This window comes from Rhinoraja longicauda, chromosome 3, assembly GCF_053455715.1.
Source record: "Rhinoraja longicauda isolate Sanriku21f chromosome 3, sRhiLon1.1, whole genome shotgun sequence".
Taxonomy (NCBI): domain Eukaryota; kingdom Metazoa; phylum Chordata; class Chondrichthyes; order Rajiformes; family Arhynchobatidae; genus Rhinoraja; species Rhinoraja longicauda.
Genome location: NC_135955.1, coordinates 97,575,351 through 97,600,581, shown reverse-complemented (window position 1 = coordinate 97,600,581; position 25,231 = coordinate 97,575,351). Strand labels below are relative to the sequence as shown.

The following is a 25,231-nucleotide window of genomic DNA, read 5'->3' as shown; positions in this document are numbered from 1 at the left end:
ATCTATTTTCTATGTTTCTATGTACTGACATCTACAGTGGAGATAGGAACTTAAAAATTTGGACTATCTTTGATGGGACTTTATTTTGCACTAAATGTTATTCCCTTATCATGTATCTGTACACTGTAATTGGCTCGATTGTAATCGTGTATTGTGTTTCTGCTGACTGGTTAGCACGCAACAAAAGCTTTTCACTGTACCTCGATACATGTGACAATAAACTAGAAGAAATAAAGTGCTGGAGTAACTCAGTGGGTGAGGCAGCATCTCTGGAGAAAAAGGATGGGTGACGTTTCAGGTCGGGACCCTTCTTCAGACTGAGAGTAGAGGGGAGGGAACTGGAGGTGGGAAAAGGCCAGACGAAGCAGGGGCGGCGACAAGGAAGGGTGGAGCCCACAATGGCCCATTGTTGGCTGTGGAAGATGGGAAATTGTTCGGTTTGTGTTTCATTGCCAGCAACTTGGAAAACCTTTACTGTGAAAGTAGGTGACTGAAACCGAGGGGGACAATGAAAATGTAGCAATACAAAATTCAGAACGTTATTTTCTGAATTGGAATTTTATGCAAAATTTAAGGAACAGATTCAGTTCGGACAGCGTGCTTGTCAAAGCAACAGGAATATTAGTACGGGTGTCAGGGGTTATGGGGAGAAGGCAGGAGGATGGGGTTAGGAAGGAGAGATAGATCAGCCAGGATAGGCATAAAGTTGGAGTAACTCAGCGGGTCAGGCAGCATCTCTGGAGAGAAGGAATGGGTGACGTTTCGGGCCGAGACCCTTCTTCAGACGTGGTAGATTGGTGGAGTAGACTTAATGGGCCGAATGGCTATTCCTCCAATTTGACGATCTAGAAAAAAATCATCCACGCATTCATTTCCTCCCGCCTAGACTACTGCAGCTCCCTGTACACTGGGATCAGCCAATCATCCCTGTCCCGCCTGCAATTGGTCCAAAACGCCGCAGCGAGACTCCTGACGGGTACCCGTAAAAGGGACCACATCACCCCGATTCTGGCCTCTCTCCACTGGCTCCCAGTGTGGTACAGAATCAATTTCAAGCTCCTCCTATTCACATACAAAGCCCTAAATGGGCTTGCCCCCTCCTATATCAAAAATCTTCTAACCCACCTCTCTATCTCCAGGTCCCTCAGGTCGGCCGACTTGGGGCTACTGACTATCCCGCGGTCTAGGCTTAAGATCAGGGGTGACCGCGCTTTTGCGGTTGCAGCTCCTAGACTGTGGAACAGCATCCCTCTCCCCATCAGAACTGCCCCCTCCATCGACTCCTTTAAGTCCAGGCTCAAAACCTACTTCTATTCCCTGACGTTTGAGGCCCTCTGAGGGGGCGCTGTGAACTGTTTATGTATGTGCTGTTATGATGTGTACCATTGTATATTCGTTCTTAGTACCTGAACTGATGTACAGCACTTTGGTCAACGTGGGTTGTTTTTAAATGTGCTGTACAAATAAAATTGACTTGACTTGACTTAACACTTATGAACTTATTGAAAGCTTAAAGCAAAAACCTTGAAAGAATAATCCCATCAAAGATGAAGATCTAGATCTTGCGATTAAAACAAAATCTTAACACAATTTGTGGAAACAAAAATCAAATATTACAGATGCTGGAAATCTGAATTAAAATCAGAAACTGTCAGAACTATAGCAGTTCCCTCATATGAATAAGTGCCTGAGTGAACAGAGAATCAAGAGATTATCATCATCATCATTCAGACCAAAGCACTATGCAGTAAATAGATTAAAACGGCTCTGATCAATGGCCAATTAAGATCAGAAAGGGAAACAGAGGGAAAGAAAGATTGCAGGAAACAAGAAGAAACATTTAATATTAAAACTTTTCAGCAACTCCAAAAACAATTAAAATCTGAAGGAATGAACTTTATGATTAGAATAAATTATTTTCAATGCCTGAGGCTTATTTCAGCAATTAATAATGATCATACTGTTAATTATAAATAATTATCACATTGTTAGTAACTTGCTTTCACTCCATGAATTTGCTACTACTTTGAATTTACCATGCACATGTAATAACATCACATCATTTAGTGCATCCCAAAAGGCAAGACAAACAGTGAACAGCTGTTCCTAAGTCAATGTGGTACAAATCTGGTTCCAATTTTTGCACTAAACCACTCGGCAGCACTTGCGCCAAAGACTGCTGTATTCTTTGTACTAAAGGTAATGATGAGCAGCCTGAACAAACAGTCATAGCGTGATACAGCGTGGAAAACAGGCCCTTTGGCCCAACCTGCCCACACCGACCAACATGACCCATCTACACTCGCCCCACCTGCCTGCGTTTGGCTCATATCCCTCTAAACCTGTCCTATCAATGTCCAGGTTCAGGAACAGCTACTTCTCATCAACAATCAGGCTATTAAACACGAAGGTAGACACAAAAAACTGGAGTAACTCAGCGGGTCAGACAGCATCTCGGGAGAGAAGGAATGGGTGACGTTTCGGGTCGAGACCATTCTTCAGACTGATGTCAGGGGAGGGGGGCGGGACAAAGATAGGATGGAGTCGGAGACAAGAAGACCAGTGGGAGAACTGGGAAGGGGGAGGGGATAGAGAGAGGAAGCAGGGACTACCTGAAGTTAGACAAGTCAATGTTCATACCGTTGGGGTGTAAGCTGCCCAAGCAAAATATGAGGTGCTGTTCCTCCAATTTGTGCTGGGCCTCACTCTGACAATGGAGGAGGCCCAGGACAGAAAGGACAGATTGGGAATGGGAGGAGGAGTTGAAGTGCTGAACCACTGGGAGATCAGGTTGGTTGAGACGGACTGAGCGGAGGATATTAAACACTGTGAACTCCAACTAAACTGCAATCCCTCTTCTCCCCTCTCCCATCAGGCAAGACGTATAGAAGTGTGAAAACGCACACCTCCAGATTCAGGGACAGTTTCTTCCCAGCTGTTGTCAGGCAACTGAACCATCCTACCACAACCAGAGAGCGGTCCTGAGCTGCCATCTACCAAATTGGAAACCCTCGGGCTATTGGACTTTATCCTGCACTAAACGTTACTCCCTTTACCCTGTATCTGTACACTGTGGACGGTTCGATTGTAATCATGTGCTGAGTTTCCACTGACTGGTTAGCAAGCAACAAAAGTTTTTTGCTGTACCTCAGTACACATTACATTAAACTAAACTCAACTGCCTTGGTTGTACGAGGGACATTGGACTTTGTTTATGTTTTTTGGACTACATTTTTAAATTTTATTTTATTGAATGTTTAAATTTGGGAGAAGGCCGGAAAGGGGTACTGATTGAGAATGATCAGCCATGATCACATTGAATGGTGGTGCTGGCTCGAAGCACCGAATGGCCTCCTCCTGCACCTATTGTCTATTGTCTATGTTGTTTTTAATTATGGTATCTACTGAGTACTATGTTTACATAATTGTTGTGCTGCTGCAAGTAAGAATGTCATTTTTTCGAATAAAATAATTTCGAATGTTGTTAATATGAAGCTGATCCCTGACTCAAACTTAATAATACTGGGAATATTAGAAACAGATCAATTAATAACAATGAATCAAAGAATTTTTATTGATTATAGTTTAATAATTGGGAAAAAATTAATATTGAAATTCTGGAAAGGTCCTACATCCCCCACAATTAAAATGTGGATTACAGGAATGTCGGAGACACTTCATCTGGAAAGATTGAGACTTGTACTAATGGACAGGTTGAATCTTTTCAGCGGAATATGGTCTCCATTTATTGCATATTTAAAGGGTCAAAATGGCTTGGTGCGAGGACCTGACTGTGGCCTGAATAATGGAATGGAGGAAGAATTATGTATAATAAATCATTGATATATCTCCAATGATAGACAACTTTTTTAATACTCCATTCATTTCTCCAATTTGGATTTCTTATTTTTATTTTATTTTTCTCTATCTTTCCCTCTCTGGAAAAAAAGTATAGAAATATATAAGACATAATTGTTAATATTAATAATATTACGAATGTATGTGATAAGTATATTTTATTAATATGTACTTATGTTTAATAAAAATATTTATCAAAAAAAAGAATGTCATTTTTTTTAGATTTCGAGATACAGCGCAGAAACAGGCCCTTCGGCCCACCAGGAACGCGCCGCCCAGCGACCCCCGCACACTAACACTATCCTACACACACTAGGGACAATTTTTACATTTTACGCAGTCAATTAACCTACAAACCTGTACGTCTTTGGAGTGTGGGAGGAAACCGAATATCTCGGAGAAAACCCACGCGGGTCACGGGGAGAACGTACAAACTCCGTACAGACGGCGCCCGTAGTCAGGTTCGAACCTGAGTCTCAGGCGCTGCATTCGCTGTAAGGCGGCAACTCTACCGCTGCGCCACCGCGCCGCCGTTGTGCCATTTTGGAACATATGACAACAAAAATACTCTTCACTCTGCACCGGATGTAATTTAAACACTGAAGATGCAACACCAAACGAAATAAAATGGGAGGTTTTGAACTAAGCTTCCGCGCCAGAAATCTTCTCCGTCCAAAATGGAAAACATGGATGTTAAGGTTCACAACCAAAGCAACAACAAACGACAGACAAAGACTTATGACGGGGCAGACAACAATTGGTTTGGTGAGTAGGCAATGCAAACATTTCCAGGTAAATCACCCCCATGCCAAGTTACCTGTCTGCTCTGTGGCCATGACTGATGGAGATCACCGGGCGGATTAGAGGCAGAAAAACAAAGGCAAAATGCATACTTTTAGTTTAGTTTAGTTTAGTTTAGAGATACAGCGCGGAAACAGGCCCTTTCGGCCCACCGGGTCCGTGCCGACCAGCGATCCCCACACATTAACACCGTCCTACACCCACTAGGGACAATTTTTACATTTACCAAGCCAATTCACCGACAAACCGGTACGTCTTTGGAGTGTGGGAGGAAACCGAAGATCTCGGAGAAAACCCACGCGGGTCACGGGGAGAACGTACAAACTCCGTACAGACAGCACCCGTAGTCGGGATCGAACCCGGGTCTCCGGCGCTGCATTCGCTGTAAGGCAGCAACTCTACCGCTGCGCCCATACTTTTAAGAACTTCAAACTTATTGGGCCACCGCAAAGCTAGCATTTATTTCGAGAGTACTAAAATATAAAAACAGGGATATACAGTATAATGCTGAGGCTTAATAAGGTGCTAGTCAGGCAGGAGGAAGGATGTGTGTGGAAGGATGTGCTGGCTCTGGAGAGGGTCCAGAGGAGGTTTACGAGAATGATCCTAGGAATGAGTGGGTTAACATATGATGAGCGTTAGTCGGCACTGGGCCTGTACTCGCTGGAGTTTAGATGGACGAGGGGGACCTCATTGAAACATACAAAATAATGAAAGGCCTGGATAGAGTGGATGTGGAGAGGATGTTTCCACTAGTGGGAGAGTCCAGGACCAGAGGCTGCAGCCTCAGAATAAAAGGATGTACCTTTGGGAAGGAAATGAGCAGGAATTTCTTTAGTCAGAGGGTGGTGAATCTGTGGAATTCATTGCCACAGACGGCTGTGGAGGCCAAGTCAGTGGATATTTTTAAGATGGAGATTGACAGATTCTTGATTAGTGCGGGTGTCAGGGGTTATGGGGAGAAGGCAGGAGAATGGGGTTAGGAGGGAGAGATAGATCAGCCATGATTGAATAGCAGAGTAGACGTGATGGGCCGAATGGCCTAATTCTGCTCCTACAACCTATGAAGTGACAAAGACACATAGTATTGGTGGTTGGGTACTGACATGGATAGAAAATTGGTTGGCAGATAGAAAGTAAAGAGTGGGAATAAATGTGTCCCTTTCAGAATGGCAGGCAGTGACTAGTGGGGTACCGCAAGGCTCGGTGCTGGGACCGCAGCTATTTACAATATACATTAATGACTTGGATGAAAGGATTAAAAGTACCATTAGCAAATTTGCAGATAACACAAAGATGGTTGCAGTGTGAACTGTGAGGAAGATGCTATGAGGTTGCAGGGTGACTTGGACAGGTTGTGTGAGTGGGCGGATGCATGGCAGATGCAGTTTAATGTGGATAAGTGTGAGGTTATCCACTTTGGTGGTAAGAATAGGAAGGCAGATTATTATCTGAATGGTGTCAAGTTAGGAAAAGGGGACATACACCGAGATCTGGGTGTCCTAGTGCATCAGTTACTGAAAGGAAGCATGCAGGTACATCAGGCAGTGAAGAAAGCCAATGGAATGTTGGCCTTCATAACAAGAGGAGTTGAGTATAGGAGAAAAGAGGTCCTTCTGCATTTGAACAGGGCCCTAGTGAGACCGCACCTGGAGTACTGTGTGCAGTTTTGGTCTCCAAATCTGAGGAAAGATATTCTTGCTATTGAGGGCGTGCAGCGTAGGTTTACTAGGTTAATTCCCGGAATGGCGGGACTATCATATGTTGAAAGATTGGAGCGACTAGGCTTGTATACACTGGAATTTAGAAGGATGAGAGGAGATCTTATCGAAACGTATAAGATTATTAAGAGGTTGGACACGTTAGAGGCAAGAAACATGTTCCCAATGTTGGGGGAGTCCAGAACCAGGGGCCACAATTGCACAGAAAGTAAAATGTGCAATTCTGCCATGGAGTAACACGTCACATTCCCATCTGGTACACGTGAGATACTGGATGTGACAGATACACAGAATTTACCTCCAGTGTTATCATTTAATGCATTGAATGCATTCAAGAGAGAGCTAGATAGAGCTCTTAAGGATAGCGGAGTCAGGGGGTATGGGGAGAAGGCAGGAACGGGGTACTGATTGAGAATGATCAGCCATGATCACATTGAATGGTGGTGCTGGCTCGAAGGGCCGAATGGCCTACTTCTGCACCTATTGTCTATTGTCTATTGACGGAATAACTTTAAGGCTGAAAAACATGATCGGGTCCACACTCGTCTTCCAAGCCCCCAAAACCTTCACCAATACCAATTACATCCTGTTTGAGTTCACCTCATTAACTGGCAACTGCTCTAGTCCATCATATGAGGAAAGATTGAGGGACTGTCACATGAGGAAAGATTGAAAAGACTGGGCTTGTATTCACTGGAGCTTAGAATGATGAGAGGGGACCTTATAGAAATATAAAATTATAAAAGGACTGGACAAGCTAGATGCAGGAAAAATGTTCCCAATGTTGGGGGAGTCCAGAACCAGGGGCCACAGTCTTAGAATAAAGGGGAGGCCATTTAAAACTGAGGTGAGAAGAAACTTTTTCACCCAGAGAGTTGTGAATTTGTGGAATTCTCTGCCACAGAGGGCAGTGGTGGCCAAATCACTGGATGGATTTAAGAGAGAGTTAGATAGAGGTCTAGGGGATAGTGGAATCAAGGGATATGGGGAGAAGGCAGGCACGGGTTGCTGATTGTGGATGATCAGCTATGATCATGATGAATAGCGGTGCTGGCTCGAAGGGCTGAATGGCCTCCTCCTGCGCCTATTTTCTATGTTTCTATCATCCTTTCTGCTGTCTTTAACTATAATGCTCCGAATTGCTTCTAAATATATAGTCGTACAGCGTGGAAACAGGCTCATCAGCCCAAGGCCCAAACTGACCAATATGTCCCATCTACACTAGTCCCATCTGCCTGTGTTTGGTCCATATCCCTCCAAACCTGTCCTATCCAAATACCTGTCAAATTTGTTCTTAAATATTGCAATTGTCCCAGCCTCAACTACCTCCTCTGGCAGCCTGTTCCGTACACCCACCACCCTTTGTGTGTAAAAGTCACCCTTCAGGTTCCCATTAAAGCTTGTCCCCTTCACCTTAAACCTATGTTGTCTGGTTCTCGATTCCCCTACCCTGGGCAAGATACTCTGTGTGTCTACGTGACCTATTCCTCTCATGATTTTGTGCACCTCTATAAGATCACCCCTCATCCTCCTGCGCTCCATGGAATAGAGTCCCAGCCAGCTCAACCCAGTAGCTCAGACCCTCGAGTCCTGGCAACGTCCTCGTAAATCTGCTCTGTGAACCTTTTCCAGCTTGACAACATTCTTTCCTTTAACATGTTGCCCAGAACAGAACACAATATCAGAGCATATTATGCGCACATTTTAAAAAAGGTGCATTCAATTTCATTTTAAAAATGAAATCCAGTACAAATCCTGTGCACTGCATTAGGTTCTCAAATACAACTTGCAAGCTAAGATTTGGCTTTGTACTCACCTTCGAGTGAATGAGAAATGAGCAGAGGCACTGGGAGAGAAATTTCTTGGGCTGTCTTGCGGGCTGTTTCCTGCTAAAGAGATGAACATCTTTTCACCAATGTATATAAACCACGAGAAGAACAGTTAGAACATGAAATCGATTGCAATTTTATTTTATGTCATGGTTATTCTTGCACTAAACGTTATTCCCTTTATCATGTATCTGTAGACTGTGGATTGCTTGATTGTAAACAATAGACAATAAACAATAGGTGCAGGAGGAGGCCATTCGACCCTTCGAGCCAGCACCGCCATTCAATGTGATCATGGCTGATCATTCTCAATCAGTACCCCGTTCCTGCCTCCTCCCCATACCCCCATAGTCTTTCTGCTGACTGGTTAGCACGCAACAAAAGCTTTTCACTGGACCTCGGTAACAGGTGACAATAAACTAAGCTAACTAACTAAGTAGGTATAAAAAGGATCTATTAAAATAAAGGCTCTAAGTAGGTATAAAAAGGATCTATTACACTGGAATTTAGAAGGATGAGAGGGGATCTTATCGAAACGTATAAGATTATTAAGGGGTTGGACACTTTAGAGGCAGGAAACATGTTCCCAATGTTGGGGGAGTCCAGAACAAGGGAACACAGTTTAAGAATAAGGGGTAGGCCATTTAGAACGGAGATGAGGAAAAACTTTTTCAGTCAGAGAGTTGTGAATCTGTGGAATTCTCTGCCTCAGAAGGCAGTGGAGGCCAATTCTCTGAATGCATTCAAGAGAGAGCTGGATAGAGCTCTTAAGGATAGTGGAGTGAGGGGGTATGGGGAGAAGGCAGGAACGGGGTACTGATTGAGAATGATCAGCCGTGATCGCATTGAATGGCGGTGCTGGCTCGAAGGGCCGAATGGCCTACTCCTGCATTTATTGTCTATTGGCAGTTAACCGAATAATGAAAAGCCTGCATAAGAGTGGATGTCAAGTCAAGTCAAGTCAATTTTATTTGTATGGCACATTTAAAAACAACCCACGTTGACCAAAGTGCTGCACATCTGATTAGGAAAAAAAAGAAACATACAGTGGAGAGGATGTTTCCACTAGTGGGAGAGTCTAGAACTAGAGGGCACAGCCTCTGAATAAAAGGACGTACGTTTAGAAAGGAGATAAGGAGGAATTTCTTTAGCCAGCGGGTGCTGAATCTGTGGAATTCACTGCCACAGACAGCTGTGGAGGCCAAATCCTTAGGTATTTCTAAAGTGAAGATTGATAGGTGTAGGAAAGAACTGCAGATGCTGGTTTAAATTGAAGATAGACACAAAGTGCTGGAGTAACTCAGCGGAACAGGCAGCATCTCTGGAGAGAAGGAATGGGTGACGTTTCGGGTCGAGTCCCTTCTTTATACTGATTAGTAAGGGCGTCAAAGGTTAGGGGGTGACGGCAGGAGGTTGGGATTGAGAGGGAAAAATAGATCAGTCGTGGTCGAATGGTGGAGCAGACACGATGGGCCGAATGGCCCAATTCTGCTCCTATGTCTCATGGTCTTAAAATCGCAATTTCCATAACTTACATTTCATTCAGGAAAAAAAATACCCGACCAGCCAAAGTTTGCAGGGTGGACCTGATAGAAGTATATAAAATTATAGCACATCGACAGTCAGAAACCTTTTCCCAGGATGGAGAAATAAAATACTAGAGGGCATAGCTTTAAGATGAGAGGGACAAAGTTTAAAGGAAAAATGGACACAAAATGCTGCAGTAACTCAGCGGGTCAGGCAGCATCTCAGCTTAGTTTATTGTCAGGTGTACCGAGGTACAGTGAAAAGCTTTTGTTGCGTGTTATCCGGTCAGCGGAAAGACAGCACACGATTACAGTCCAGCCAACCGAAGTGCGTAGATACATGATAAATGGTACAGTATTTAGCGCAAGATTAAGTCTTTAGACGGTTAGAGTTACAGTATGGAAACAGGCCCTTCAGCCCACCGAGTCCGTGCCAACCAATGCTCACCCAGTACAGATCAGATATTGGAGCAGAAGCTTAAAAGGGCGGCACGGTGGCGCAGCGGTAGAGTTGCTGCCTTACAGCGAATGTAGCGCCGGAGACTCAGGTTCGATCCTGACTACGGGCGCCGTCTGTACGGAGTTTGTACGTTCTCCCCGTGACCTGCGTGGGTTTTCTCCGAGATCTTCGGTTTCCTCCCACACTCCAAAGACGTGCAGGTATGTAGGTTAATTGACTGGGTAAATGTTTAAAAAAATTGTCCCTAGTGTGTGTAGGATAGTGTTAATGTGCGGGGATGGCTGGGCGGCGCGGACTCGGTGGGTCGAAGGGCCTGTTTCCGCGCTGTATCTCTAAATCTAAAACATCTAAGAGTGGAGCGAATATAACGAGTGATTGCAGACCCACATCTGGGACCAGCTCGCAGAGAGTCGCTGGCTTGGGCGCCATCTTGGAATCTAATGTTCAGAGATGCTGCCTGACTCGCTGAGTTACTCCAGCACTTTGTGTCCTTATTTGTAAACCAGCGTCTGCAGTTCTTTGTTTCTGAAGTTTAAAGGAAATGTCCTGCCACAGTCCAAAGACGTACAGGTTTGTAGGTTAATTGGCTTGGTAAGTGCAGTAAAAATTGTCCCTATTGGGATTAGGATAGTGTTGAAGTCAAACAGGTAAAGTCTGATCATAAATGCAGTGACAAGATGTCCAGGTAAACTGCTTGCCTTTGGCTGCTTTCAGCCATGGTGGTGCAGCGGTAGAGTTGCTGCCTCACAGCGCCGGAGACCCGGGTTTGATCCCGACTACGGGTGCTGTCTGTACGGAGTTTGTACGCTCTCCCCGTGACCTGCGTGGGTTTTCTCCGGTTTCCTCCCACATTCTAAAGACGTGCAGGTTTGTGTTAGAAAAGAACTGCAGATGCTGGTCTAAACCATAGACACAAAATGCTAGAGTAACTCAGCGGGACAGGCAACATCTGTGGATTTCTCTGCCACAGAGGGCAGTGCCATTCATTGTGATCATGGATGATCATCCACAATCAGTAACCCGTGCCTGCCTTCTCCCCATATCCCTTGATTCCACTAGCCCCTAGAGCTCTATCTAACTCTCTCTTAAATTCATCCAGTGATTTGGCCTCCACTGCCCTCTGTGGCAGAGAATTCCACAAATTCACAACTCTCTGGGTGAAAAGGTTCCTCAGTTTTAAATGGCCTCCCCTTTATTCTAAGACTGTGGCCCCTGGTTCTGGACTCCCCCAGTACTGCACGGTTTAGCTACCTCGGTGGGTTCTCTGGGCACTGGCAAGTGTACAGGGTGAAAGTTTATCCACCATATCAACCAAACACAAAGTGTTTATTTGGATTTCTTAATAACTTGGAGGCTCTTGAGTTTCTGTGAGGCTTCCAAGAATAATCTGTTCAAATATAATAAAGCACAACTCACTCTGGGCATGAGGAATAAGCACGTCTGCCAAAGCAAGCAATTTCCTCCAGTGTCTTAATATGGAGGGTGAATTGAAAGCATAACTCGCCAATTAGTTTGGTTTGGTTTAGAGGGAGTGTGGAAACAGGTCATTCGGCCCGGCAAGTCCATGCTGACCATCGATCACCACCAGTTCACAGTAGTTGAATGTAATCCCACTTTTGTACCCTCTTCCCTACACTAGGACTGCCACCAGTCCCGTATTGCTATTGAGGGCGTGCAGCGTAGGTTTACTAGGTTAATTACCGGAATGGCGGGACTGTACTATGTTGAAAGACTGGAGCGACTAGGCTTGTATCCACTGGAATTTAGAAGGATGAGAGGGGATCTTATCGAAACGTATAAGATTATTAAGGGGTTGGACACGTTAGAGGCAGGAAACATGTTCCCAATGTTGGGGGAGTCCAGAACAAGGGGCCACAGTTTAAGAATAAGGGGTAGGCCATTTAGAACTGAGATGAGGAAAAACTTTTTCAGTCAGAGAGTTGTGAATCTGTGGAATTCTCTGCCTCAGAAGGCAGTGGAGGCCAATTCTCTGAATGCATTCAAGAGAGAGCTAGATACAGCTCTTAAGGATAGCGGAGTCAGGGGGTATGGGGAGAAGGCAGGAACGGGGTACTGATTGAGAATGATCAGCCATGATCACATTGAATGGCGGTGCTGGCTCGAAGGGCCGAATGGCCTCCTCCTGCACCTATTGTCTATTGTCTATTAGCCGGGACATCCCGTATTTTGGGCTAAATTAGTTTGTCCCGTACGGGACCGTCCTTGTCCCGTATCAGTAGGGTTGCCAACTTCCTCACTCCCAAAGAAGCGACAAAGGGTGACGTCACCGCCCCGCGCCCCACGTGATCTCGACCAGCCAGCGTCCACGTGCTCCCGCTCCACCAACGCCATTGTTGGGGCGGGAGCACGTGGCCGCGGGCTGGGCGAGGTCACGTGGCGCGTGGGGGCGGTGACGTCACCTTGTCCCGTAATTGGGAGTAAGGAAGTTGGCAACCCTAGCCTACACACTAAGGGCAATTTACAGAGGCCAATCAATCTACAAATCCACTCCCCTTTATTCTTAGACTGTGGCCCCCTGGTTCTGGACTATCCCAACATTGGGAGCATTTTTCCTGCATCTAGCTTGTCCAGTCCTTTTATAATTTTACACGTAACGGTTCCGGGACAAACTCCAAACTCCAAACTCCGCAATTGGCTTATTGACCTTTAATAGGAAGTTGGAGGAGATAACCTCAGTGGGAGGTTATTGAGGAAACAACCTTCTATCAGGTCTCCCGCCCTTCAGGCTCTGACAAGCCAAAGAAAACAAGTGTGTCGGAACTCTACTTATCGCTAATATTCTCCAATCCAATAGACAATAGACAATAGGTGCAGGAGGAGGCCATTCGGCCCTTCGAGCCAGCACCACCATTCAATGTGATCATGGCTGATCATTCTCAATCAGTACCCCGTTCCTGCCTTCTCCCCACACACCCTGACTCCGCTATCCTTAAGAGCTCTATCTAGCTCTCTCTTGAATGCATTCAGAGAATTGGCCCCCACTGCCTTCTGAGGCAGAGAATTCCACAGATTCACAACTCTCTGGCTGAAAAGTTTTTCCTCATCTCAGTTCGAAATGGCCTACCCCTTATTCTTAAACTGTGGCCCCTTGTTCTGAATCCAGGCAGCATTCAATCCCCTTCACCACCCTCTGCAAAGCCTCCACATCCTTCCAGTATTAGGACGACCAGAACTGCACATGTGCAGACATGTGAGACAGGACATAGGTCTAACATGGGTTTAAAGGTGAGGGGGGAAAGATTCAATAGGAATCTGAGGGGTAACCTTTTTCACACAAAGGGTAGTGGGTGTATGGAACGAGCTGCCAGAGGAGGTAGTTGAGGCAGGGACTGTCGTAACATTTAATGTAAGAAAATAACTGCAGATGCTGGTACAAATCGAAGGTATTTATTCACAAAATGCTGGAGTAACTCAGCAGGTCGGGCAGCATCTCAGGAGAGAAGGAATGGGTGACGTTTCGGGTCGAGACAGGTTTCGAGGGATTTGGGCCAAATGCAGGCAGGTGGGACTCGTGGTGGTGGCTATTCCTCGAGGTCGAGGATGATGGTCTACGTTCCTTCACAGAACGAAGACGCTTGTGCGTGCGTTTGTTCAACGTGTGCTTGATGTTGCACTCCAAGAAGCACACGGTCCTTCACAAATCAATCAACTCATTCCAAGACGACTGGAGCTGATAGATCCGTTGCAGCCTTCATCCGCCTTCACAGCCGTTGAGTTCAAGATAACTTCCAGAACCAGGGGCCACAGTTTAAGAATAAGGGGTAGGCCATTTAGAACTGAGATGAGGAAAAACTTTTTCAGTCAGAGAGTTGTGAATCTGTGGAATTCTCTGCCTCAGAAGGCAATGGAGGCCAATTGTCTGAATACATTCAAGAAAGAGCTAGATAGAGCTCTTAAGGATAGCGGAGTCAGGGGGTATGGGGAGAAGGCAGGAACGGGGTACTGATTGAGAATGATCAGCCATGATCACATTGAATGGCGGTGCTGGCTCGAAGGGCCGAATGGCCTCCTCCTGCACCTATTGTCTATTGTCTAACATCCTCTCCACATCCACTCTATCCAAGCCTAGTAAGACTGACTCTAAGACATCTTTCTTGAAATACTAGCGTTGGGTCAATACACACAAGTGAAAACGGAGATAAATAATATTTGCAGTGAATTTAAATTGCCGGTTTGGTCCGCATTTTCAATTGTCAAGCATTTGAGGGCTAACTTAACCACGATAACAAGGAGAGATGGAAGCAGCAATTACTGTATAGATCAATAAACACACAGCCTCTGCTGTTGTTGTTGGCAAGACAGGTCCAATTTAAACCAGCTTCATGCCCAAGAACAGACAATCCCTGCTGCCAAAGAAAATATTTTTATTTTCCTGATTTTCGCTTCCCCTTCCTTTGTAACCAAATGCAAGGCAGTCCATGCAGAGATTAAACAGACTTGTTATTTTTAAATAATATTGATAATTCTTCGTAAAATGGGTTAGTTCCAGACACGCTTTACTTCATTTACAAATTCTCTGAATTTTTAGTCAGAGTCATGGAGTCTTACAGCGTGGAAACAGGCCCATCGGCCCAGTTTAAGAATAAGGGGGAGGCCATTTAGAACAGAGACGAGGAAAAACATTTTCACTCAGAGAGTTGTGAAGCTGTGGAATTCTCTGCCACAGAAGGCAGTGGAGGCCAATTCTCTGGATGCTTTCAAGAGAGAGTTAGGTAGAGCTCTTAATGATAGCGGAGTCAGGGGGTATGGGGAGAAGGTAGGAACGGGGTACTGATTGAGAATGATCAGCCACGATCACAGTGAATGGCGGTGCTGGCTCGAAGGGCCGAATGGCCTACTCCTGCACCTATTGTCTATTGTCTATAACTTGCCCACCTGACTAGCATGTCCCATCTACATGGGTCCCATCTGCCTATGTTTGGCCCATATCCCTCCAAACCCGTCCTATCCATGTACCTGTCAAAATGTCTTTTTAATGTTGTGATAGTACCTGCCTCAACTACCTCCTGCAGCATATGTTCCATACACCCACCACCCTTTGTGTAAAGAGGTAACCCTCAGCTTCCTATTAAATCTTTTCCCCCTCACCTTAAACCTATGTCCTCTGATTCTTGATTCCCCTACTCTGGGTAAAAGGCTCAACTAGCCTAGTCCCCTTATGATTTTATACATCTCTATAAGATGTGCATCTATCTATTCAAATCTATTTTTATAAAGCATCTCATAAGTTCATGTTCATGTGATAGGAGCAGAATAGGCCATTTGGCAAATAAAGTCTACTCCACCATTCAATCATGGCTGATCTATCTCTCCTTCTCAACCGCCTTCTCTCCATTACCCCTGACACCCGTATTAATGAAGAACTATCTATATCTGCCTTAAAAATATCCACGGCCTCCACAGCCTTCTGTGGCAATGAATTCCACAGATCCCTCTGACTAGGGTTGCCAACTGTCCCGTATTAGCCGAGACATCCCGTATTTTGGGCTAAATTGGTTTGTCCCGTACGGGACCACCCTTGTCCCGTACGGGAACACCCTTGTCCCGTATTAGGCCCAGGGGGTGCTATAGGCCCAGACACTGTAGGCCCGGATGCTGTAGGCGCAGACACTGTAGGCCCGGACAGCGTAGGTGCGGGCAGTGTAGGTCCGGAGGCCCGGGCGCCGCATAACGGAGGTTGCCTAGACAATAGGTGCAGGAGGAGACCATTCGGCCCTTCGAGCCAGCACCGCCATTCAATGTGATCATGGCTGATCATCCACAATCAGTACCCCGTTCCTGCCTTCTCCCCATACCCTCTGACTCCACTATCCTTAAGAGCTCTATCTAGCTCTCTCTTGAATGCATTCAGAGAATTGGCCTCCACTGCCTTCTGAGGCAGAGAATTCCACAGATTTACAACTCTCTGACTGAAAAAGTTTTTCCTCATCTCCGTTCTAAATGGCCTACCCCTTATTCTTAAACTGTGGCCCCTTGTTCTGGACTCCCCCAACATTGGGAACATGTTTCCTGCCTCTAACGTGTCCAACCCCTAAATAATCTTATATGTTTCAATAAGATCCCCTCTCATCCTTCTAAATTCCAGTGTATACAAGCCTAGTGTGTGTATAAACTTAAGAACAGGAAGATCTGCCTGAATGAAACACAAAGCACGACAGGGTGGTGCAGCGGTAGAGTTGCTGCCTTACAGCGCCAGAGACCCACGTCCGGTCCTGGGTGCCGACTGTACGGAGTTTGTATGTTCTCCCCGTGACCTGCGTGGGTTTTCTCCGGGTGCTCCGGTTTCCTCCCACACCCCAAAGACGTACAGGCTTGTAGGTTAATTGGCTTTGGTTAAAGAAAATGGTAAACTGTCCCTAGTGTGTAGGATAGTGCTAGTGTACGGGATGATCGCTGGTTGGCGTGGATTTGCTGGGCCGAACGGCCTGTTAGAAACATAGAAAACAGGTGCAGGAGGAGGCCATTTGGCCCTATGAGCCAGCACCTCATAACCCTGTTTCCACGGTGTATCTCTAAAACGAAAAACATTTTAATGTACACGTTAAAATGTACACGTGACACTAATAATAAACCTGGACTTGACCTAATACCGTCCAAATTAACTAAATAGGAATCTGAGGGGTAACTTTTTCCACACAAAGGGTGGTGGGTGTATGAAACGAGTTAACAGAGGAATATAAGAAAATAACTGCAGATGCTGGTACAAATCGATTTATTCACAAAATATTCACAAAATGCTGGAGTCAATAGACAATAGACAATAGACAATAGGTGCAGGAGTAGGCCATTCAGCCCTTCGAGCCAGCACCGCCATTCAATGCGATCATGGCTGATCACTCTCAATCAGTACCCCGTTCCTGCCTTCTCCCCATACCCCCTCACTCCGCTATCCTTAAGAGCTCTATCCAGCTCTCTCTTGAAAGCATCCAACGAACTGGCCTCCACTGCCTTCTGAGGCAGAGAATTCCACACCTTCACCACTCTCTGACTGAAAAAGTTCTTCCTCATCTCCGTTCTAAATGGCCTACCCCTTATTCTTAAACTGTGGCCCCTTGTTCTGGACTCCCCCAACATTGGGAACATGTTTCCTGCCTCTAATGTGTCCAATCCCCTAATTATCTTATATGTTTCAATAAGATCCCCCCTCATCCTTCTAAATCCCAGTGTATACGAGTCGACCCGAAACGTCACCCATTCCTTCTCTCCCGAGATGCTGCCTGACCTGCTGAGTTACTCCAGCATTTTGTGAATAAATCGAGTTAACAGATGAGGTAGTTGAGGCAGGGACTATTGCAACATTTAAGAAACATTTAGACAGGTACATGGATAGGACAGGTTTAGAGGGATACTAGACCAAGTGGACCCGTTGGGCCCAAAGCACTCTTGCATTGGTACAGCACCCTCTTCTCCTCTCCTCCCCCTTCCCTCCCCCCTTCCCCCCCATTCCATCCCCCTTAACCCCCCTTATCCCCCCCTCCCTCCACCCCTCCCTCCCCCTGCCTCCTCCCCTCTCCTATCCCCTCCCTCTACCCTCCCTCCCCCTACCCCACCCCCTCTCCGCTCCATCCCCTTTCCCCCCACTTCATCCCCGTCAACTCCCCTATCCTCCCTATTCCCCCTCCCTCTCTCCCCCCCCCCCCCTCCACCCCCCTTCCTCCCTCCCTAGGAGATAGATTTAAACTTTAAAATGTGAATAACTTTAAAAATATAACACCGGTTTCAATGAAACTTCTTCCATCAGCACCAAAGGGACGACGGTGAGTAAGTTGGGCCTAAAAAATTGTCGCGCTATCGTGTACCGTTTTGGCTGTAGTTCAGGAACAAACAAACGAACAAACGAACAAGGGTTTTAGTATATAGATAGGTGGACCAAACACAGGCAGGTGGGACGAGTGTAGATAGGACATGTTGGCCGGTGTGAGCAAGTTGGGCCGAAGGGGCCTGTTTCTACGCTGTGTGACTCGATGCCAACAGATATTATGTGAAGTTTATAAAAGGATATTGGGGAATGAATGGACATCTGAGACAATATTGTCGTGAAAAAGCAAGAAAGTAAATCGTGCAATTCTGCCATGTCACATTCCCATCGGGTACACGTGAGATACTGGATGTGACAGATACACAGAATTTGCCTCCAGCGTTATCATTTAATGCATTGAATGCATTCAAGAGAGAGCTAGATAGAGCTCTTAAGGATCGCGGAGTCAGGGGGTATGGGGAGAAGGCAGGAACGGGGTACTGATTGAGAATGATCAGCCATGATCTCATTGAATGGTGGTGCTGGCTCGAAGGGCCGAATGGCCTCCTCCTGAACCTATTGTCTATTGTCTATTGCGGTGCACGTCTATTTAAGTAACAGGAAAAATCTGACTAACCTGGGGGAATAAAATGCGAAAAATCTGCCTGAATACATTAATTTAAGGTAGCCCAACACTAAATATGGGATCACTGTGACATTCCCCAAACTTGGACGGCACAGTGGCGCAGCGGTAGAGTTGCTGCCTTACAGCGAATGCAGCGCCGGAGACCCGGGTTCGATCCCGACCACGGGTGCTGTCTGTACGGAGTTTGTACGTTCTCCCCGTGACCTCGTGGGTTTTCTCCGGGGTTTCCTCCCACACTCCAGAGACGTACAGGTAATAATAATAAGAAATGTTATTTGTCATATGTAGGTTGTCACAGGGTCAACGATACAATGAAATGTATTTGACAAGACAACGGGTCACCTCAGCAGTAATATTCCAAGGATAAATAAGATTGAAAAAATGACATTAGTAAGGTAAAAAGACAATATTAAAAATAATCACCATATATGATGTGAAATGTGTTATGAGTTCAGAAGCCTGATGGCCTGATGGTAGAAACTGTTCTTAAGTCTGGCGGTACGTGCTGCCATACTCCTGTATCGTGCTGCCTGACGGTAACATGGAGAACAGCCTGCGTGCTGGGTGGATGTGGTCCTTGATGATGCCGCGTGCCTTCCGCAGGCACCGCTGGTAGAAAATGGCCGGGAGACAGTTGCCAGTAATGTGCTGTGCCGTCTTCACCACTAACTCTCTGTGGTGATTTGTGGCTGTGGGCCGAACAGTTCCCGTACCTGACTGTAATGCAGCCCGTCAGCAGGCTCTCGATGGTGCATCTGTAGAAGTTTGTGAGGATGCTGGCGTCCATGCCAAACTTCCTCAGTCTTCTCAGAAAAAAGAGCCACTGGTGGGGCCTTCTTTGTTATTGTGTCCGTGTGCAGTGTCCAGGAAAGATCCTCAGTGATGTGCACACCCAGGAACTTAAAGCTGCTGACCCTTTCAACCTCAGCATCACCGATGTGGATGGGGAGGTGTCCACTCCCCTGCTGTCTCCTGTAGTCCACCATCATCTCTTTAGTTTTGCTGACATTGAGCAAGAGGTTATTGTCCTGGCACCACCTGTTTAGTGCCTTTACCTCCTCTCTGTAGGCCGTCTCATTGTTGTCTGTGATGAGGCCCAAGATGGTCGTGTCGTCAGCAAACGTTAGGATGCTGTTTGAGCTGTGCTTAGCAGCACAGTCGTGCGTGAACAGGGAGTACAGGAGAGGACTGAGCACACAGCCCTGTGGTGTGCCTGTGTTGAGGATCAGTGAGGAAGAGGTGTAGCTGCCAATTCTCACCACCTGGGGCCTGCCCGTCAGGAAATCGAATATCCATCTGCAGATGGAGGTCTCCAGTCCAAGATCAAGGAGCTTGGGGACGAGTTTTGAGGGAATAATAGTGTTGAATGCCGAGCTGTAGTCAATAAAGAGCATTCTCACAGATATATTTCCTTTGTCCAGGTGGATGAACGCACTATGTATTGCCATGGCGATGGCATCGTCCGTGGCCCTGTTTGGTCTATATGCAAACTGAAGAGGGTCCAAGGTGTCACGGAGAGAGAGGAGCAGATGTGAGTTTTGACTAGTCGCTCGAAGCACTTCATGACGACTGATGTCAGTGCGACAGGACGGTAGCCATTTAAATGTATGCAGGTATGTAGGTTAATCGGCTTGGTAAATGTAAAAATGGTCCCCAGTGGGTGTAGGATAGTGTTAATGTGCGGGGATCGCTGGTCGGCGCGGACCCGGTGGGCCTGTTTCCGCGCTGTATCTCTAAAAAACTAAAACTCAAATGGCAAACGTTTTGCTGTCATCCCTACTATGCTAAATATAATGAGGACTGACGTGTTCACTGGACAAATGAAGAGTTTAGACCAAAGGGAAAATGAGCCACACAAGCAAAGCCTCGAGGGTAGCAGCATCTGGAGTGAAAGTCTTCTCATGCAGTGAGAAGTGCAGTAAATGGAACTGCACACAGATACAAAGGCATAAAGTGCTGGAGTAACTCATCAGGCCCGGCAGCATCTCTGAAGAACATGGATCTCCGTTGAACATTGACCCATTTGGGTGGCACGGTGGCGCAGCAGTAGAGTTGCTGCCTCAGAGCGCCAGAGACCCGGGTTCGATCCTGCTTGTCTGAACAGAGTTTGTACGTTCTTCCCGTGACCTGGGTGGGTTTTCTCCGGGTGCTCCGGTTTCCTCCCACTCTCCAAACATCAACAGGTTTGTAGGCGAATTGGGCTTCGGTGAAATTGTAAATTGTCCCTAGTGTAGGGCAGTGTTAATGTGTGGGGATCACTGGTCGGCGCGGACTCAGTGGGCCGAAGAGCTTGTTTCCTCACCGTATCTCTAAGCTAAACTAAAAATGAACAGGTGACGTTCCGGGTCGAGACTCTTAAGATAGTCCTTGCTGGGTGGCATCGGACAGTGAAAATGGGGTAGCAAAGTATATCTAATGGCCATCTTCTTTGCTGATGAAAGCTGTCTGTGGTGCAGCTGGTAGAGCCGCTACCTCACGGCACTAGTGACACGAGTTAAATCCTGACCTCGGGGTGCTGTCTGTGTGGAGTTTGCACGTTCTCCCTGTGACTGCGTGGGTTTCCTCCGGGTGCTCCGGTTTCCTCCCACATCTCAAAGACGAGCGGGTGTGTAGGTGAATTGGCCTCCGTAACTTGCCCCTTTCTCGTCCACTCCCCACACACTAGGAGCGGGATACAAGTGAAGTAACGTAGAACTAGTGTGGCTGAGGGTTCGGCATGGGCTTGGTGGGCCAAGGGTCCTGTTTCCATGCTGTACATTTAACCTGAAATCTCGGAAATAAGTAGCCCGCAAGTTAAAATCATCCTGTACAGTCGGGACAATTTCAACAGCTTACCAAAGCCAGTTACCCGACAAACCTGCACGTCTTTGGAGTGTATGGGAGGAAACCGGAGCGCCCGGGGAAAACCCACGCGATCACAAGGATAGAACACAAACTCCGTACAGGCAGCACCTGTAGTCGGGATCGAACCCGGGTCCCTGGTGCTGTAAGGCAACAACTCTACCGCTGTGCCACCGTGCCTTTCCTATCCATGTATGTATGCAATGAGGTGGTGGAAATAACATGTTGTCCATAAGAGATAGGAGCAGAATTAGGCCATTCGGCCCATCAAGTCTACTCCGCCATTCAATAATGGCTGATCTATCCCTCCCTCTCAAACCCATTCACCTGCCTTCTCCCATGACGCATGACACCCGTAAAAGGGTGTCAAATGAAGAAGGGTCTCGACCCGAAACGTCACCCATTCCTTCTCTCCAGAGATGCTGCCTGACCCGCTGAGTTACTCCAGCATTTTGTGTCTTCCATCAAGATTCGATCACTGCCTTAAAAATATCTATTGATGGCCTCCACGGCCGTCTGTGGCAATGAATTCCACAGATTCACCACCCTCTGACTGAAGATATTCCCCCTCATCTCCCTTCTAAAGGTACGTTGTCCTTTTATTCTGAGGCTGTGGCCTCTGATCCTAGACTCTCCCACTGGTGGAAACATCCTCTCCACATCCACTCTATCCAAGTGTGGTGCCGTGTTCACCATTTTCTACAACATGCTGATCGGACACCATGGACAATGGCCAGTTGACCCATTGGGTCCAATCTGACCAAAGTACAAGTGGTGCCCATCTCAATTCTACAACCAAGTTCCCTCACCAGGACGATGTACGTGAGGTGACAGTACTACAAGGATTTCACATTTCACAGTTTGAGGTCGTGTCTTCAATGTGCAAAACCAGCCACAACATTATGATCTGATGAGCCAAAACATTATGACCACCTGCCTAATATGCTGTTGGTCCTCCGTGTGCAGCCCCATACGCAGCAGGGTGCGATGCACTGTGTATTGTGACACATTCCTCCCGTGACCACCATTAACATTTTCTGTGACTTGTGCCACAGTCGACCTTCTGACGGTTCGGACCAGACGGGATAGCCTTCGTTGCCCTCGCACATCGATGAGCCTTGGGCGCCCAACACCCTGTCTGTCGCCGGTTTGTGGTTTGTCCCTCCTCGGACCACTGTCGGTTGGTACTCACCACTGCTGACCGGGAGCACCCCACAAGCCTTGCCATTTCAGAGATGCTCTGACCCAGTCGTCTGGCCATAATAATTTGGCCCTTGTCAAAGTCGCTCAGGTCTTTACTCCTGCCCATTTCCCCTGCATCCAACACATCAACTTCAAGAACTGCCTGTTCACTTGCTGCCTAATATATCCCACCCCTTGACAGGTGCCATTGTAACAAGATAACCATTGTTCACCTGTCAGTGGTCATAATGTTTTGGCTGATCGGTTTCTACACAGCGGCAATGAGACTCTACCGACAAGCCTTTAAGAGACACAAAATGTTGGACTCAGCAGGTCAGGCAGCATCTCTGAAGAAAAGGAATGGGTGACGTTTCGGGACGAGACATTTCTTCAGATTGCAAGACTGCGGCACGGTGGCGCAGCGGTAGAGTTGCTGCCTTACAGCGAATGCAGCGCCGGAGACTCAGGTTCGATCCTGACTATGGGCGCCGTCTGTACGGAGTTTGTACGTTCTCACCGTGACCTACGTGGGTTTTCTCCGAGATCTTCGGTTTCCTCCCACACTCCAAAGACGTACAGGTATGTAGGTTAATTGACTGGGTAATATGTAAAAAAATTGTCCCTAGTGTGTGTAGGATAGTGTTAATGTGCGGGGATCGCTGGTCGGCGCGGACTCGGTGGGCCGAAGGGCCTGTTTCCGCGCTGTATCTCTAAAATCTAAAAAAATAGACTTCAAACTTCTTCAGCAGCATGCAGAAGGGTTGCGACCCGAAACGCCACCTATTCCTTGGCTCCAGAGATGCTGCCTGACCCGCTGAGTTACTCCTGCATTCTCATGTTCATAAGTTCTCGGAGCAGAATGTGGCCATTCGGCCCATCGAGTCTACTCTGTTATTCCATTACGGCTGATCTATTTTGTGTCTATCCTTGGGGGAGGGGGGGTAAGTCAGCATCTGCACTTCCTTCCTACACAGCGTGCCTTTAAGTTGGGCTACTGAGCCCCACAATTTCAATACGATCAATAACACCTTGATGCGCAAGAAACAAGCCCACCTGTTAAAACACTCACACGCAGTGGGGGCGCACTATTATTTCGGCAGAGGGTAGTTTGTGTGTGTGTGTAAACCAGTGACCTTTGCCATTCATTCACTGCACACCGCGAATCACGTAGTCATATTCCAGGAGTCAAGGAGAAAGGTCAGTAGCCCGAGAACAGAAAAGGATTTTGCTCTCTCGGTGAAATTTTACAGCAGAACTAAATTAAATCCCTGGGCTCCTACCAGATTATTTACAGATCGGACAACTCAGTGGAACTTTGGACTGGAAACTGTTCACTGCCTGGAAAGGCCCACTAAATGAAGAGCCAAAGGATATTCTTAATCAACGAACAGCTGTTGAAAAATTCTACAGGGCATGAGGCCGTGGAATCTGTCCGTACTTGATTACATATGGTCTAGGAGGTCTACCTAGCTCATTGGAGACCCTCGGACTATCTTTGATCGGACTTCACTGGCTTTATTTTGCACTGAACGTTATTCCCCTTGTCATGTATCTGCACACTGTGGATTGCTCGATTGTAATCATGTATTGTCTTTCTGCTGTCTTGTCTAGCATGTGACTTGTGACTTATAAACTAAACTCAAACTCAGTGTTAAGGTCATGGGGAAAGAGGAAGGAGGAAATTTGGAGGGGGAAACATATCAAAAGTAAAATAATTGGGAATTTGAGATTTACATCAGGAGAGGGGGGGGGTTAAAGAATTTTGGCAGGTCACATGGGCTAATTTGTAACGAGAGAGAACCAAGAACCAGAGGACATGGGTTTAAAGTGAGAGGGGAAAGATTTAGTAGGAACCTGAGGGACAACTTTTTTACATAAAGGGTGGTGGGTGTATGGAACAATAGACAATAGACAATAGGTGCAGGAGGAGGCCATTCGGCCCTTCGAGCCAGCACCGCAATTCAATGTGATCATGGCTGATCATTCTCAATCAGTACCCCGTTCCTGCCTTCTCCCCATACCCCCTGACTCCGCTATCCTTAAGTATAAGAAAATAACTGCAGATGCTGGTACAAATCGATTTATTCACAAAATGCTGGAGTAACTCAGCAGGTCAGGCAGCATCTCGGGAGAGAAGGAATGGGTGACGTTTCGGGTCGAGACCCTTCTTCAGACTGATGTCGGGGGTGGGACAAAGGAAGGATATAGGTGGAGACAGGAAGATAGAGGGAGATCTGGGAAGGAGGAGGGGAAGGGAGGGACAGAGGAGCTATCTGAAGTTGGAGAAGTCGACGTTCATACCACCGGGCTGCAAACTGCCCAGGCCAAATATGAGGTGCTGCTCCTCCAATTTCCGGCGGGCCTCACTATGGCACTGGAGGAGGCCCATGACAGAGAGGTCAGACTGGGAATGGGAGGGGGAGTTAAAGTGCTGGGCCACCGGGAGATCAGTTACGTTAATGCGGACCGAGCGCAGGTGATCAGCGAAGCGATCACCGAGCCTGCGCTTGGTTTCGCCGATAGAAATAAGTTGACATCTAGAGCAGCGGATGCAATAGATCTTTTTTAGGTGAACCTCTGTCTCACCTGGAAGGACTGTTTGGGTCCT

General features: G+C 46.8%; 1 protein-coding gene across 11 annotated transcripts in view; it reads right to left on the bottom strand.

The window, feature by feature from the left end:
* LOC144592204 (microtubule-associated serine/threonine-protein kinase 4-like) overlaps positions 1-25,231 on the bottom strand; it is a 344,807-nt gene that overhangs the window by 106,977 nt on the left and 212,599 nt on the right. For 5 of the 11 annotated variants that reach the window (XM_078396718.1, XM_078396725.1, XM_078396716.1 and 2 more), the window contains 2 exons: positions 8,197-8,269; positions 4,676-4,696 (listed from right to left, as the gene is read on the bottom strand). In XM_078396718.1, the coding sequence (XP_078252844.1) occupies positions 4,676-4,696; positions 8,197-8,269 (94 nt within the window). The remainder of the gene's footprint in view (positions 1-4,675; positions 4,697-8,196; positions 8,270-25,231) is intronic. The other 6 variants (XM_078396720.1, XM_078396717.1, XM_078396727.1 and 3 more) reach the window with 3 other exon arrangements.